Here is an 18,323-nt window from a genome sequence, read left to right as displayed (position 1 = left end):
TAAGGTTACATCAAAAATTATTTTTAGCCAATTCCGCCACAGAATCGGCTTCACTTATGTGGTCAGCTAGATTCACAACAAGTTGAGATTAATCATAATCTATCTTTTCAACTTGAACATGCTATATATCATCTACTGAACACTAAACAAAAGAATCCATATTCCTACTTCATAGTAGTCGCATATCGAAACTCGTATAATATTTAGCTTAAAGCGTAAAACGTTTTTCACGTTGGATATGATCTACTAACTCAGGTCAATTAATAGGTACGTTGTCAAAATAAAACAAGCTCAAATGGATGTTTGTATGGCTATAAATAAATAAATTTATGCACAATAGATCAATAATGCTAACATTCCAATAACATTTTCTGAATTTCTTCAACACTTTTTCCTGTTGTTTCAGGTAGAAACATATACATGAGAACAGCACCAATGAAAGTGAGAATAGAAAAACACCACATGCACCAATGGGTTCCAGCAGCTTCGGCAAGAAGAGGAAATGAAGATTGGAAAATAGTTAATAACAAACAACTAAATGTTATTACAATTGCAGTTCCCGTTGATCTTAGCTCAATATTGAAAAATAAACTGACCATTGTGAATGGAATAGAGCCTAGTCCTAGGAAATACATGAAAAAATATACTAAAATGCTTGTTAGAGGAACCCAATGAAACTGTTGAGTCAAATGTGATCCAACATGCTGGAAGTAGAAAAATAATCCCATAAAAATTAAAGGTATACCACAGCCAATGGCCGATATGATTAATAAGGGTCTTCTTCCGACCTTTTCAATAATAAAAACAGTTAGTATGAGGCTTAGGATAGAAACAGCTTCAACTATAATAGCAATTGCATCTCCAGATAGATTTGAATCTGCATTTTCATAAATAGGAGCCAACAATGGTAACAAAGTGGCCCCGCCTCCAAACGTCTGTACAGCCATTCCTAACGAGCTTAAAAATAATCCACATCTACCTTCTTTGGTGGTAAATACTTTCAAAACCTTGAAAGGTTTACTTTCTCCTGTTGGAGCTAGGCTCTGACTCATATGACGATAATCAACTTCCAACTCACTTTTAGCTTTGTTACTTCGCAATTTTTCGAGAGCTAATCTACACTCTTCATCTCTTCCTTTACTCAACAGATAAACAGGGCTTTCAGGTACATAGAAGAAGAATAATATGAATGGCAATAAAGGTGCAGCTATGACTAACGTGTAATCTCTAATGAGTAATAGTGGGCCGAGTACATAAGCATACAATTGTCCAAGAGGAATACAGAGAGATAATATACAACCATATTTAGCTCTGTTATGATCTTCACATATTTCTGTAAGATACATCGGGAGAACTCCCAATGTTCCAACGAAAGATATAGAACATATTGTTGAGAACAAAATGATTAGTACTATGGTGTTACTAAAAGCGAGTCCTAAAAGACTAATCATCATCATAAAACCTATAACTATAATACATATTTTTCTTCCTAATATATCTGCCAATTTAGGAAAGATAACCGAGCCCGGTAAAGACACCATGCCTGGTATCCCGAATAACAGGGAAACTTCTGAACTTGTTATAGGTCTGCCTAAAGGATTGATTTCCAAATCAGTTGATTCTAATTTGATTAAGGATGGGGATGTCCATACTACTTTCGCTCCACCAACAATCCACGTTAGCATTCCTGAAAATGAGAATAATACTTTCAAATATATTATTGAACAATCATTTTTGTTGCTTTATTGTCACAAATTTATTTTACATTCATACAAATTTTAAGCACTAATTGTTATGACTATTCACAGCATTCAATATATGATTTTATCAAAAAACAGGAAGCAGATCCGCTAACTCTATTAGGGTACTTACCTTGCTACATTCAATTATTGGGTAAATTTGAGGATATTCAGTTAAAGGAAATATGCATCATAATACCTATAGGTGTTATAGGAAAAAGAAACATATAATGAGAAGAATAAGAAGAAGTGGCATATATTCGATTATTGAATAGATGGCATAAAGAAATTCTGTGGACTTTTAGCATACAAAATACGAGGGAAATTCATATAATTTCGTAAATAATATATTAGAAGAATAATCAATTACTGTAATCTGTCGTTTAATGATAAATACTGTCAATCTATAAATAACAAATATAAAATAAAATTACATACGCAACTTTAGACCGGCAAGAATGATGATACTTATGAAAGCAGAGATAGTGAGACAAAACTTGGGTATACTTGAAAATAATAAATAATTTCGCTAGCTTGAGGAATGAAACGATAATTAGAGAGATAACGAGAAAAGAAAGGGTACAATTCGTACAAACTCATTGTTTTAATTTAATTACTTGCTCATTACTCTATAAAATAATGGTTACTATACTATAATTGCACACATTTTATAGACCTGAATCAACCAGCACCCATCAGACTCAAATACTGAATCGGGCGTTTGCCGAAGATTTCTCAAAACTCTCTTTTTTGATTCATCTGTAGTTGTTTCCCAACCATCAGAATATACGTACAATTCCAAATTTTACCAAAAACGTTCAAATGCCCTTCTTTGAGGCACATTATGAATATTCCTAGATTTATAGATGCTTTTTCTTTATGAACTGCATTAATTTAGATCTAATACACTCTTTTTCATATATTTTGTCCACTATAGGGTATCCAGAAAGACAAATGTATGTTGAACAACTACCATGGGAAGATATCGCCAATCACACCAAAACTTTCGACCTGAACTTTCCTTGTCTTTTGAAATACACTTCTGAATTAATTTTTTTAACTTTATCTCAATAGTAAGTCTTATTATTCGCCGTTCCACTCCTGTCAAAAGTGACATAAGAGTCATCAACGATAATGATTTCCAAACCTTTAGCGGGATAAAACTCTGACACTCCTATGTTTCGATGTTAGTTCCATTTGTTACTTCTTAGAATATGGAAATCGTACTAGGATACTTGAAAAATTTGTCGACAAATATTTTGTAAGTGGAAATCTTGGAAGGAATTATAAATAACAGCTTAAAAATCATTATGCCATTCAAGCCATCAAGCTGTTAAATCAACATGGAATGAAAACTGAATAATATCAAACCTTTGTAGCAAATACAGAGCATAGTGCAGTTTAAAGGAGCAAATACGAATCTTGGAAACAATAAATAGGACAATCTTGATAAACAACTTTTGCAAATAATTTCAGCAGTTTCGAATAATTGATTTATTACAGCTATTTTTTAGAAATTGATCAGTGGAAAATTCGTCTATGAAAAGTGAAGTGAGTCATTTGAGCGAAACTGTTATTTGTACTGAAAGGTGTTCCAATTGCAATTTGTTAACAGCTCTTCATTTTGTCTGTTCACCTCAAGCATTGTTGTACTGTTGTGTGCGTAAAGACCAGATTATATAAATTTTTATAAGTTTCAAATTACCTATAACGATTGTGAAGCGTAAGAACCAAGAATCAGATTTCTTCTTCATGTCTGGCTGATTTTCTTTTGAAAAGTCCTTCACCGAAGTCTCTGTGACTTTGTTTTGTGTCAAGTCAGTAATTGCAGGCTTATGCTGTCTCTTCATATTGTTTCTTCCTATGAATAAAAAAGGGATAATTATCTCAAAAGCATAAACAATATTTGATCACAGATATCGTTATACAAAAGAATGTACAGAATAGTTTTTAAATATTATTCCAAGGTGCTGGTTTTACAGGTTTTTTGCGGTCTCATTCTAATCTGGTTAACTCGCTTAACAGCCGGATACTAAATAACATTCTAACAGCGCTATGTTTCAGCGACTTATTCCATTTCCATTCCCAATTAAATTCCACCCGCGATACATAGCGGGGGTACAAGCACTGAGCGAACGCGGCCATAAATTAACACTAAAAAATCACTCCTATTCAGATCCTGCAGAGAAAAATTTCTCTTTTATCAAAGCATTCGTAAAACAATACCATATTGCACATAAAAATTCCTCTATCGACTCATAAGTAACCCCTCATCCCTCTCTTCCTATTACATTGGAAAAACCACTTTATTAGGATTTTAAAACAGCCAACTAACTTATTAAACATCTAAGGATTTGAAATAATAAACAGATATTAAAGTATGAGAATTAGCTTACACTGTTTGGTTTCAAATGGATCAATCAATCATATAAATTCACCATCTCATTTGAGAATATGTTGAAACTTCTAGCAATATATCCTATTATTTTTTGAATAACATTCGAATAATGAAATGTGACACAAAGTAGTAGACACAAAATTCGTTATTTGCGTAGACAAAACCGTGAACGAGAAAAAAACATAGAATCTGACTTTTAGGACGAACTGTAAAACACTCCTGCTGTAATTGATAAATATAAGTAATAACGTTGTTATGAGTCACTATAATTTATTTGACATTGAAATAGAAACTTGTAACATACAGGATGCACTCACCTTAACCATTTCATTAACATAGAATTCTAGTGAATCAAGAAATACGTATAATAAATACAATCATATACTTAATTTTATGTTCTACTATTTATTGGTTTGAAAAGTGATTTTTTGTTTATATACACAACACATGCATAGATATAAAAGCACGTACAAAAAACTGGACATAGAGGGTCCCAGAAGTACCTGGTCCAACACAGAAGTTTTTGAAAAAAGATATTTTTTTTTCAATACAATTTTCTTTAAGCTTCATACACTTATGCCAGTGATGTACAATAAGTTCGATACCCTTTTTATAATAAGAATCTTCAAGCTACTCAAAATAAGGACATCACCTCTTCATTCTTGGAAAATTTTTGACCACCTAGCCTTCTCTTCTACTCTGGTGAGAGAAAATAATCGGATGGGGCCAAATATGGCGAATAGGGTGCATTAGGTAGGAATTCAAACTTTAATTTATTAATTTTGGCCATTACAATAACGGTTGTGTGAGCTGGTACATTGTCTTGATGAAACAACCCTAAATGTGGACGTTTTTGCTTTATTTCTTCACTTAAGCGTTACAATAAAATCGGATAATACTCGCAGTTGATAGTTTTCCCTTTTTTAAGGGATCTCAAAAAACCGCCGCAATGACCTTGGCTGCAAATGGAACGATATTTGCCTTCTTTGGAGTCGGTTCTTCCTTTTCAGTCCATTGTTTTGATTTTTCTTTGGTTTCGGGCATGAAGTGATGGACTTACGCTTCATTATAACTATGAAGCATTGCCAAACACTCAATGGAAATATCTTAACGACGCTGATTTTGTTCCATTGTGAGCAAACGAGGCACCTATTTTGCGCACAGCTTTCTTATGTCCAAATTTTCAGTTAATATGCGATGTACCGCCTACTATGTCTGCTGGCAGTCAACGGTCATTCAGTACCGCTTTGTGGAGTTCATTTAAAATTTTTGGAGTCGTCACCTTATTTGGCCGACCACTTCGATGCTGGCCTTCGCAGATCACATGGCATTGCTTAAACTCTGCTACCCAATATTTTACTGTTGATAGCAAAGGGACAGTTCCCAAACTATAATCTAGTACAGCTTTCATATTGGTTGGGCTAAAGCCTTTCAAATAACGATGACCAATTTTTCACATGATTACAATTTCAAACAAACAAATACTAAACAACTTAAAACATGTGCTCTATAGATAGTCTACTTTGTAATTAGTGGAATTTTTCAAGCAACTACCGCCATCTCTAGGTCAGGTCAGGCACTTCTAGGACCGTTATCGTATATCACTGTTCTGGAGAAACAATGAAGTAACTACAAAAATATTCCAGAAGGAAATAGACAATATGAGAAATATCCCTATACACACATACACACATATTGGAAATGTCAGCTGTTATTACCTTCGTACAATGAAACAACGCCACAGTTGCACTCAAAAGTGACATGAAAGGGGTTGTGCGTCGAAATATAGTTACGCTAGTGTAATTTTTAACATAAACCTGAATTGACTTCCTTTTGAGTTGAGCTTAATGCATGAATTCAATAGAATAGTTATCACAGTTATTATTTTGTTCTTGTTTTGTTCATTCTTGCGTAAAAAATGTTTTGAAAACGTTGAAAGAACTGACAAAACCATTTCATCCACTCGAACAAAGTCAGAAAAACTTATACCGCTGGTGTCAAATAGTGGTTCTGTTGCTGGCTCTACATCATCCCTAATTATTGAATTTGTTGGGGTGTTACGATAGTCAGTAGTAAATGAGTTCATTCCTTTTGAAACACCACGGTTTTATCGCTTTTCCTATCACTTACGGTTCAAGTTTTCTTGATCCGTCGATATCCACTGCAAGTAAAATCGTTATCTTTACTTTACTACTACTTTACTATCTTTACTTTACACTACTCTTTACTACTTTACTATCTTTACTACGTTACTTAATAACAGTTTTCATATTTAAAAGCAAGCATCTTGTCTGGTGAATATTAGAGGAATTAGCCAGATTTATCATTATTAAAAATAACTTAAATATATTAGTTTTCAATCAAAGTATACAATTTACCGCGCCAATCTAATCAACTTCATCATTAACACTTCCACTCTTTCTACAAACTTATTTAAACACAACTCTATTTTGTCGTGAAGTTTTTGATGTTTAGAGTAGACGCGAACTCTTGTGCTTTTTCTTTCAACAGGTTGCCAACAGACACTTTTTGTCCTCTACGATGTTTTGGCCAAATTACCAGGCCTTACCAGGAAATTTACCTAGTAGTTCTTTTTCGTTTTTCGTATTTCAACAGTTCGAGTAGCATAAGTTTTCTTCTTGTTATGGTTGAGAGAGTTCTCTCTATTTTTTTGATTAACTTCATTCCAACAATTGACAAGCATTTATATTTTTTAGGACTCATAACTAACACTAACTTTAACAAAAAAAAAACAGTAACTGAAACTCAGCTATACAAACCAATATCGCAGTGTATGTATATGTGTACTTAGGTACAAGTTTGAACTTATTATAACTTTGAATTATGTCCTTAGTTGTTTCAGCAGCAGGCACACATACTTAACTATGGATTACTGGGACTTGTTTATAGAACATCAAGTAACTTGATTGTATTGATGTATTGATTTAGTTCGAAATATAAAGATATTTTCTAGAAAAGTCTTGATAACTTTGATTTATACAGAGGTTTGAATTATCACAGTTTTGAATTAATGGGAGTCAACTGTATAACTATTTTGATAACATATCAGCTAACATAAACTGTGATAAAAGAAGTGGAATAAATTGCTAATTCTAAATTTTTGTATATTTGTCAGGTATTTTGAAAATACATTTTCAAATACAATACAAGAAATAATACAAACTATGTTCCTAGAATCTAATTTTATTTTTACTCATAACATCCAAACTCAACAAGAGCGTATATTAAAATGAATCATGAGAATTCTTCATAAACGCTTTTACTGTAACATAGCTGCTCCGTCATGAAACGTATATTCCTTTTCCACAATAGCAATATCAATTTGCCATATTTGTCATCATTTAAATAATGGATTGATGAAAATAGAGCGTATATTTTTATATCAATATCTTGTCAAGGGAGCTTTTTTCCACATTTCAAGTAGGAGCTTGAAAAATATCATCTGAAATATGTATGTTACGAAGTTATTAATTCTTTTAAATCACTCTATGACCAGATGGGAATACAAAATTCTGTATCTTGGTACTTGTTGTGAAGATCTGCGGCTGCTGAAGCAGATTTCCCAAATGAACGTCATCTTGAACTATTGGAGTTATTATTAATTGAAATCCAGCAAAATATATGCTTTATGAAGCTAAACCTGAATCTAGTATTTTTCTAATACTTTATGACGTATTCATCAAAATTAAGTGATAAATAAGCAGCTATAGCTCCTAAAAAGCTGAATGTATACTAGCAAACTTGATCTTAATGTAATCTTCTATTAAACTGATCTCATCTGTGGAATGGCAAGGTGCAGTATTGATGAAATAACAGAGAATAGAAGAACCTAAATCTGCAAATATTGGTACCAATTAAATGACTTGTTTTCCATGAAAATTTGGTTATCATATAATTTTAAAAAGACTCTATTACACGACTGCTGAATGTGATTTTATCACATTTTTTTAATATTCAGTTAAATTATCAAAAGAAAAAAATTATTGAAAAACGATTGGGAACATAATAACAAAAACTGATTTTGATGAGGCTAATGAGTCCATAAATGCCTTAAATGTTTTCAATTTCACTCAACACTTTGTTGGAGTCGCTTATACATTGTAGGTATTTGAAATAATATATTTTGCAGTAATGGGACGAGGATATATTCTGATATAATAACTGTTCGGAATATTTCAAATTAGGAGTGTACACACATTTAGATTTCAATGACCTTATTATCGGAACTAGTGAAGATTATTGTTACGAACGTGTCATCGCCCTGAAGCGGGCTCTTCCTGGATTTACTGGAATTCTAAAATTCTGCAGGCGCGCTTCCTTTGATGTTTGTTTATATATAACTTTTTATGATAGAGGGCGGTTTATTTACATTGTTTCTGAATAATTTCTAGGAAGGTCTGTTTATTTCTTGGTTTTGTTTATTTATTTTCTAGTTCTTAGAATTCTCATGAGATATATTGGGAGTTTGTGTAGCGCAGTTTAGTTCAGCTTATAATAAACAGTCTTAATGAACAGACCGAAAGTAATTTCAATAAATTATTTAAGTTAGTTGAGTAATAGTGATAAGTGAATTATATTATAAGCTCGTGTGTGTAAAGTATTCAAATAAATTGAGAATGCAAAAGTGTTCATTAAATCACTTCACGAATAGAAAGAGTGTAAATAAAGAAGAGAAACATTACATTATTCAGATCAAAATACAAACTATGCAGTAATGTTCACTTCCTTCCTAAATGTGGCCTCAACAGGTCTAAAAAATTTCGAATAAATTCCCTCATCCAATGACATTAATCTGAACATGAAATGGGTGTGGTCTAAAAATCTTGTCCGAAATATGTAATGTAGTATTTTCAGTTATGTTGAAACTAATTCATGATCCTTTGGAAAGTCGAGAAGAGTTATGTGATATACAAAACTCGCGAGATATTGTTCTCGTAATAACGTGGGAATTCCATTTCACGTATAGGCATTATCTTACGTATTGTTATTTTCTTTATAGTTATATAAACGGTATTTAATGACAAACGAGTGGTATGAATATATACACACAATGTATCTATTGTCTAACATTAACACTTAATCAACCCCTTAGATCAATTTTGCATTTACTTGTAATGTTCTTGATGTATTGTTCACTATGCCATCAAATTCTTGGCTAACTTACGGCCGCTAAACTTCCACTTCATACATAAAAACCACATTTCTGTATATTTTGAAATCTCTAGTCGGCCTTAAACAAACAATATTCGTTTCTTAAAAATCGTCTCCATAAAAACCATAACAAAAAAGATGTTGTAAATTAATGTAAATTTATATTTTTGGCCTCTAAATACTTTTATTTTTTTTAATTTAACTATTAGTTCAACCAAAACGTGCTTTTGACAAAATATAAAATTCGTTGAAATTATTATGTGAGTATCTACATAATTTTGATAAAAAACGTCGCGGCTTAACGTATTTTTTTAATTACTTATCACAATCGTAACAATAACCATGAGGGTCGCATGGATTAAAAAATAATATGTCAAGTAGAGGCATTTCAATTGAATCAAATAGAACCGATATAACCAATTTCTAATACTAATTGACCAGAACAATACTTTTGTAGTTTTGTATAATGATAACAACAGAGTTTTCAACAACAATAATCAAAATATATGGAAATACATAAAATTCATACGAATGCAACCACTATAAGCAATATATAACATCTGTTCAAACAATAATTAATATAGTACTTTAAGAAGCTAGCTATGGAGTTTGAATATTGGACACTTGAAACTTTGGAAGTGAAAACGTTGCCAGAGCAGCAACCCTATAAGTTATTTTAGAAATTTTGATTTTTTGGGTATTTTTGTTCGGTTGTACCATAGTTTCCTCAATAATTGCCTGGATAAACAAAAATTTTATGTTGTTGTTTTCATAAGCGTTTGACAAATAAAGGGCGCCCGCACTTAAATTCCTAAAAACCATTTTCAGCATATTTTTTCTTTGTCGTTTTATCTGCCTATTGCAAATTGTTTGTGTAGTATTTTCTCTGTCAGTGTCAGTGTCAGTGCAATGAACATAAATTCCGTTATTGCGACACGATTTGTGATGACTTTAGAAGTACGAAAGGGTGAGAAACGTTCGTTAGGTTGATGTAAGTCTCTTGAGTGTGCAACGGCAACGTGTAATGCTGCGATGCGAAAACCTGGTTGCAGACGTTTACGAAGACATGTGCCAGTTCCCAGATATTCTTGATAGCTTTGCTACATTTTGGTGCAGTAATGAGACAGTCTTCCGCAGAATTTCATCCTAAAAATTATCCAAAGTATACTCCGTCGTTTGTATGCTGCTAGAGAAGGAAATACTCGCTAGTCGAAGGCATTAAAATTTCTTTTATTTCAACGAAAATCATGATAAAGAGACATTGTTTATTTTCAGTACCTAACATGAATTGAAATTATTCATTTTCATTACTCTCATTGAGCTTTCGACTACAAAAACTTCTTTTCTATTCAAGCAAATAGTCAGCTAAATCTATTACAATTGAGAAAAATCCGAAAAACGTAAAAATTTGTCAAATAATTTCAAATAATGGGATGAACCTATGCTGTGAAATTAAAGTGCTGTAATGGATACCAAATTCCTTCGATGCTACGGAAGTTGTGCCTAAGAAGCAGAGCAGTCCTCAAAATGTCGTAGAAACTGGACACACATGATAATTTATAACTTGCCACCAAAGTCTATATTAATAATTAACAAATACTCCTTATCCTAAGGTCAAAAAAGTTAAGGATTCCGAATTAAAATAGCAAGAAACAAGTTATGATAAACTACAGCTCATTCGACAACCATGTTTGTAATTGAATTAAGGTATAAAAATGAATGACGAATTAGTGACGACAAAGGTGTATAACCACTATAGCTAACCTTCAACTAGCAGACAATAACTCCCGATGTCTTCCAAATACCTAAGGGGGGAGTAAAGAGACTACGCGCGAAATCACGACACGAAACACGATGAGGACCGATTGGAACAAAAGGGGGGAATATCCTGTGCGTGTGTGTGTGTGTTTATCAATATTAGTTCAATTAAACTTGATGAGAAATATGATTATCGTAATTTTTTCATTAACGCATCCAAATCTATATTATTCATATTCATAACCACAGCCTTTTCGTTGATCATAAGTACTGTCCATTACATTACAGGTTTTTTCAAACAAAATGCTTAATACTTTTCAAGTCAACAATCTTCAATTATGGTAGTTGAAAGGGGCAAACCTTTTTTGTTCGAAAAGCAATGAGCCATCATTGACAAAACCGTCTTCTGACCATATGTGTTGAATAATAAACCGTTCATATTTACCGGCGTGATGCTTTACTCCAGTAGTAAATCTAATTGGATTACTCTGAAAGTCATTATATTCTAGCCATATTTGTTTCCCAGTGTAGCCTGCTTAATACGTGTCTTATTCAGATACTAATATTTTGGTTATCATCAGTTTTAATTCCCATTCCATTCAGATATTTAGATCGCCTATCATTTCTTTTCCTGTCTTAAACTTTCTTGCTTCAAATACAATATTTTTCATCCAATGTTCAATCACAATTGGCAACTTCAATAGATAAAATTTCTTTCCATAATAAAATATGGAAAATTGACAATAGACTAATAAATAAATTTTCTCTTTTTTACTCCACGTAATTTCAACAAAGCTCTTATATATTCTCCCTAAAAGTGTATCTTTTTCATCAGATAGAAGAACCATTTATTCTGGCCAGTAATCTTGTACTTGTACCTACTATGAAACACAATATTGTCTAGAAATTTTCAAAAATTGGCGCCCCTTTTCAACAGCAAAACTAACGCAGTCTTCTGTTGATGTGGATTTCCTTAATTACTTCAGATTACTCTTAAGTGGACAATCCAAATTATAGAGTGAATCCGAAATATGAATAATAATTAATAAACAATTAAAACAATGGTCCGAAAAATTACACCGTTAAAAAACAACAGTTAAAAATTTTTTCAGATTATATTTTTCACTCAAATAATGAAAATATTGGATTAAATCTTATTACCTATAGCTCAGACCACATCGCAATTAATAATCAGTTTTTTTCTGCTGATGTATTTAGTAAATGAGTAACTAAAATCGATTAAGCAACTCTTATATTCAAAGTTTTCAACGACTCCGCAAAAAACTTTTCCGCTTGTTTCCCAATCTAACGTGTGAAATAAATTGCAAACGAGATTTTTAAACACTAACTTAACTTTTCTAATCACCTCATTAGTATTTCACAAACTACCAATAATTAATAATCAACCGCCGCGACCAACGATCTCGTAATTATTTGAAACTTCAATGTTCACTAGTTCGCCGAAATTCTAATGCACAAAATATGTATTAGTTTATAGATTGAGTTAATTATACAGATAAGCCCGTTATTATGCAAATTATCCAAAAAGTTATTCACAAATAGTTGTGTGATGAAGCAAATATACGTTTCTCGAACATTATTCGCAACATAGAAGTAAAAGAACATTTGTAACAAAAATTTAAGAGTGAGTCACTGCCTCTATTATGATAAGGTTTTAATCAGCCTCAAAAAAATTGAAACCAAACTTTCTATCTGATTTGGATGGCTTACCAGCATTTCTACTACTACTAAAAAAAGCTAAGGAAAACTGGAGGAGTTTGTCTAATTTTTTCAAAGGATAATAAGATTGTTATTGAAACTATCTTTTCTAAGATATTTTATGTTTATCACCCCGTGAAACTACTTACATATGAAAAGTATGGTGTTTATCCTGGTATATGTAATGTTTTTATATGTATAATGATTTTTTCAAAGTCTTGGATCATGGGAGCATCTTCTTCCAATCCAAAATTGATTTAACTGACTCATTCACCAATTTTTAATACAATACGTCTCGGATAGAAAGCTTACAGTTTCATGGTTTCAACTTCGTAGAAATTTATGCAGTTTCTGGAGTACCTCAGATCGGCGTTATTATTATTAATATCTGTGACTGACATTGACTTGAGATCACACTTTAATGTGCTCCTTTATGCAAATAATCTAAAGCTATATAATTCGATATGAAACATTGGTGATATATGATATAGATACAATTTATGATTGGAGCGATGAAAACGCATTTTCTTTTATCTTTTACTAGGAAACTAAGCCCTATTCATTTTAACTATCGTATTTCTATTAATGTGCATTTTGATATTCAGATTCAGTGCATCCTTGCAGTTGGAAAATCTTTGACAACTGAGTCCCAATCCAAGGGGGCTAAATCTGGCAAATAGGATGTAATAGGTGGTTTAATTCATTAATTTTGGGCATTGCAATAACGGAGGTTGAGCGGGTGCATTGTCTTGATGAAACAACACAATTTTTGATTAAACACGATCATTTTTGCTTGATTTCTTCACTCAAACGTAGCAATAAGTGCGCATAATACTCGCCGTTGATAGTTTTCTCTTTCCATAACTGCAGATGGAACGGTCTTTGCGTTCTTTGAAGCCGGTTCTCCATTTTCAATTCATTCTTTTGATTGTTCTCATGTTTCGGGTGTGAAGTGATGAACCCAAATTCCATTATTTCTGCCAAACACTGGATGAAAACATCTTCACGACGCTGTTTTTGTTCCATTGTGAGCAAACGCGGCACCTATGCGACGTACTAAACTTTTTGAAATGCTTACTATGTCTGCTGACTCGCGCACGTCAAAGATCATCCAATACTGCTTTATGGATTTTCTTCATCATTTCTGGAGTCGCCACCACTGCGATGCAGGTCGTACGGCCTCGTTTAAACTTTGCAATTTTTCTTATGTTCACAAATTCACTGAAAACGTTCACTATTGATGGAGCCAAATATTCAACAACGTGACGTCTTCAAATGCTGTATAGATTGTGTACTTCTTAATACAGTGGTTTTTTTAATCAACTACCGCCATCCTTAGGCCAGGCAAGGTACTTCTGGGACCAGTCTCGTATATAGCTATCAGATATCATATATTAGCAAAATAGAGCAAACTGAATCTCACTATTACAGCACTTCAACATTAACTATCTAGCAACGATACGTATTTGTTCTTCTTTAATATTGACTCATAAACTCATAAAATTGTAACGAATATTATTGATTCTTCAAATTGCTAAGGTTATGTGAGGTAACTTTAAATGCTCATTGGCTCCCACTTTTCATTCTATTCTCAGTTTTTACCTTTATCTAAAATGAATATGTCAAATGCAGAATATTTTCGATAGTTTTTCCTGTACTATTTCTAAAATAAAATAAACTATTCTATTTTATCTACATTTCATGTGAATATACTATTGTTTATTTGTAGTATTCAACTTCAATTATTCAATTGTTGATTCTGATGTAAGTTTCTTACTCTTTTTAATTGGCCTTTGGGCTATGGCTATGATACGAGTAAATCAATCAATACATCAATGAATAGATAAGTAAATAAATAAATATATGAATAAAGATTGGACGAATGAAAAACTTTTAACTATTTTAATGATTCATGTGTTGGATGTCTGTGGTTTTAAGCAATTTTCGCTTGGAAAAGCAGCCAGATGTGATTTGATCATCGCAAGAGAACTTGAGAAACTGTTTGCTTCCACCAATAGTATATTAACTTTATTCTAACAGGAGGTATTGCAATACATGACCATATGAACAACAAAAGAGAATAAAATTTGTAGAATCACCATATTAGTTGTTGTGAAATATGAAACTAAACGATATTAGTTGGAAATCAGCCGTGCATATGCTCCGCAAATATAAAATTCATTTGGATTATATATAAGGAGCATCTCAATTAATACCAATGCTATAACAGATAAGGCTCTGAGAACTCATGGAATACTCTAAATTCAGTCACCGATGATTTCTTAGGACGCAGCACAACAATATGACTCACAAAACTTATTACCAGCAACTCTTCTGCTCAAGTTTTTAATGCTGATGAGTCCAGATTGCTTTAGAAAAAAAAAATAGCTAGTGGAAATAAAGCAGCAAAAACCCACTGACCACGTACCAACCATTCGGAGGAAGTGAGGATTTTCCAAATTTCACCCATAGAGTTAATAAACGAATAATCCCTCATGAAGATACCAACAAATCAGACGAAGACAATGATTTTTGATAACAAGCAATCTGAAGAAGTCACGCTCACTGTAAAAGCCATCAGCATTGGGCTTGCGTTGTAATTTTCTAAAATCTGACTTAAATATTGAACGAGTTCTTTGCATCCAGCGAGGTGTTATTGTGGGGAAATCTATAACGATATAACCAAACTCAACTGCTAGAAACATTTTACTACAATCCGTTCAGTCTGAAACCTTCCGTACTTCGTCGATTGATGAACCAGGATAGCACCAGGTATGCCCAAGTGATAAAGGTGACATCGTACCAATCATAAGAAAAACACTGAGAGTGATGACAGCAAATCAACTTATTGATTCAACTTATTTTGTTTCAAGTAGTAACTTCACATGTTATATCAATTTTGTCAAAATAGGTTTGTTCAAACAGAGTGTCTGTAACTACTTCATCATGCGTAATATAAAAATTGCATTCCAGTAGTATTAAATTTTGGAACATATATATTTCTGTGCATGTCAGCACATATTTTAGATCGAGTATCGTGTTGTCTCAGGTGGTAAAATATAGTAAATATATAATATAGTAAATATATAATATATAGTAAAGATGAAAGTGAATGGTTTATTAAAACTATATAAAAAAACAAAAATGATTATGTTTTTTCCCTAGCTGTGATAAAGTTGGTGATCCACCAGCAATTGTTGGATACGTAATAAATTTTACTCAAGTCATCGCAGTGTATCAATGTTCGAAATATGATCAAGGTATACTGTTGGAACAAACCTATTATTCACCCAACTTCCAAGTTTTTTCATAATATTTAGCTCTTGTTTGATATATTTAATTGGTTTATTCTTGAAGGACCGAATTAAGCAGAAGTGTGGTTGATTTAGGAGGTTATGTGCAATGTGATGCTACAACCATCTTAGACAGCCATTCATTACCATTAAACAATAAGGCAAGAAGGACAATATTTGTTTATAACCACTATTCTAACGAAGTTTGGATAATTTCGATTTTCTTTATTTAATATAAGAAAAAGAGTGGCCCTAAAAAAGTTATAGTAAGTTACACGAGCTGGAGGCTCATTACTGAAATGTTTCACTTGATGACTTTCTCATAACTCTTGTTCCGGAATATACTATAAGGGTCTAGTTAATTATTTTAACTTATTATATCTTTGAGTTCGTATAAGAAATAAAATTAATAGATGAAATATGTTATTTTCTAAGTAAATGAGAACTGATAAATAACTTTAGAAAATAAAATTTAATTTAACGATCAAATCAAATATCTATTTTACATAAAACAATAAATACCTTTTACAATACCACAGTTATTCTAGTACACAATCAAGCTGGTCTGGAATAAATAAGTTAAAATGAATCTAAAGATATGAAAAACCAACAAAATTATCACTTTATTAAAGAGATATATAAACAGTTGATAATTCCCAGAACTACAGATGTACTACAAGTAATACATGAAATTTTAGATAAGCTGTTGCAACAGCATTCAAGAACTTATTGTACTTCAGAACTTGATTGTTTAGTACAAAAATCTATTAAACGAAATCCAATCAATGAGTAAACATTGAAATCAAGATATATTGCCATTTGAACCAAAACTAGACAATTCTGATCTTTTTAAATTGTAATAAAAAGTTTTTATTCTCTATTCTAAATATGCCATGAACATATACCACTCGTTATTTTGAATTTTACGTTAATTCCAAATTTTTATCAGTTTCCTTGAAAAATAGTCGATAAATTCAATAAAATCGATGATATCAGTTTCCCTTGGTAATTTTAAATAGAAAGACTTCCCTCCAATCCATAATTTTCATGATATAGATTTTGTATGATCTTGAAGCCGGTCCTATTTTATATGTTACTTGAAGCTAAAGTTTGGCCAACAACACTTTTTGTAACGGCTTATTGTTTGTAACCTATTCACTTATGTTTTTTGGTCTGTTCGCATAAAGACAAGCATCTTTGTTTGTTTACGGCAAACTTGAGATTTCCAAAGATGCTGGAATGTGATGATAGTATATAAAACTAAGCTCTAGCAGCCGTAGGAGCTAGTAAATAATTTGATGTATTAGAGAACACTTGGACATAGTGGCACATAAATACCTGTAGCAAACGGTATATTTGAATAAATTAGATGTTGGGTGTTCGAGAATAGTTTAGTGTGTAAATAAATTGCATAAGTAATATAAATCGTGTGAAAAAATCTATCCCTCTATTTGGAGATTAAAAACTGTTTAAATAAATAAGTAGAACATTATAATTAAGTTAAGTTAACATTTATCAAGCACAGGTCTATCGTTTATACATAGATATGATTGTATGATAAAGCTCGCATTCCAGTCTCCTTTCAAACGTCAATGAATCAAGTTGATGTGCTATAAAAAGGAATCCAAGAAACATTAATTGTCTTTCCACAATTGGAAAATGCGTCTGCTTCGAGCTGCGAAGGGACAATTGAAAAAAGATTTCGCTAAAATTATTTTGAAGAGGAACTACGTGTAGAAAAAAATCACATTACGGTGAATTTCTTCGTCTTGAATAGTGTTTGCTTCATGGATAGTGGGTTAGTCGGTGTAGAATCAAATGTTCCCATTGGTAGTTTTATGTTGATAGATAATGCCCAATCATTTGCACAAGTCCTGAAATTACTAGCAAGTGGCTCTCAAAGTTCCAACAACGACATAGCATCGCATTTAAGAAGATCTGTGTAGATAAAACCAGGGTAGTGTTTCCATTTGTTCTCAAAGAACAGTTTTTGAATGTTTATAACCCAAGGAACATTCATTCATTCAACATAGACGAAACCGTCATGATGAGATACTTAACAAGGAGAAATAACTGATTCAGCTAGCAGCTCGGACGGATCTCAAAAATTGAAACTATTTTTCATAGAACCATAGAACTAAGCTGATTGAGACTGGTGAAACCGCTGGTCACAGCTCATAGATTGAGAGGGTAAGTGTAGATGCGGATAACAGAAGGCTTTATTGTCAAAAAATTGTAAACAAT

The 18,323-nt window shown here is 32.3% G+C and overlaps 1 protein-coding gene across 7 annotated transcripts; it reads right to left on the bottom strand.

Moving 5' to 3' along the window:
* Positions 1 to 296: 296 nt before the first annotated feature.
* LOC130448066 (facilitated trehalose transporter Tret1-like) lies at positions 297 to 16,655 on the bottom strand. Of its 7 annotated transcripts, none has more exons than XM_056785249.1 (3): positions 16,602 to 16,655; positions 3,445 to 3,600; positions 297 to 1,687 (listed from the first exon to the last, which is right to left on the bottom strand). In XM_056785249.1, the coding sequence occupies exons 2-3, from the start codon at positions 3,587 to 3,589 to the stop codon at positions 351 to 353; spliced, it is 1,482 nt and encodes a 493-aa protein (XP_056641227.1). In that variant the 5' UTR covers positions 3,590 to 3,600; positions 16,602 to 16,655; the 3' UTR covers positions 297 to 350. The 7 variants fall into 7 exon arrangements, with proteins under 7 accessions (XP_056641227.1, XP_056641224.1, XP_056641228.1 ...); XM_056785246.1 differs by lacking the exon at positions 16,602 to 16,655 and adding an exon at positions 12,229 to 12,544; XM_056785250.1 differs by lacking the exon at positions 16,602 to 16,655 and adding an exon at positions 12,434 to 12,542.
* Between the last annotated feature and the right edge of the window lie 1,668 nt (positions 16,656 to 18,323).

The sequence above is a fragment of the Diorhabda sublineata genome, chromosome 8 (assembly GCF_026230105.1).
Source record: "Diorhabda sublineata isolate icDioSubl1.1 chromosome 8, icDioSubl1.1, whole genome shotgun sequence".
Taxonomy (NCBI): Eukaryota; Metazoa; Arthropoda; class Insecta; order Coleoptera; family Chrysomelidae; genus Diorhabda; species Diorhabda sublineata.
Note: the sequence above shows the minus strand (reverse complement) of the source record. Positions and strands in the feature narration are given on the sequence as shown.

Excerpts from the sequence above, each read along its gene's own strand:
- LOC130448066 (XM_056785249.1), bottom strand. The coding sequence starts at position 3,589 with ATGAAGAGACAGCATAAGCCTGCAATTACTGACTTGACACAAAACAAA. Across the intron at positions 1,688-3,444 it reads ACGCTTCACAATCGTTATAG|GAATGCTAACGTGGATTGTT; the intron begins GTAATTTGAAAC and ends TCTCATTTTCAG.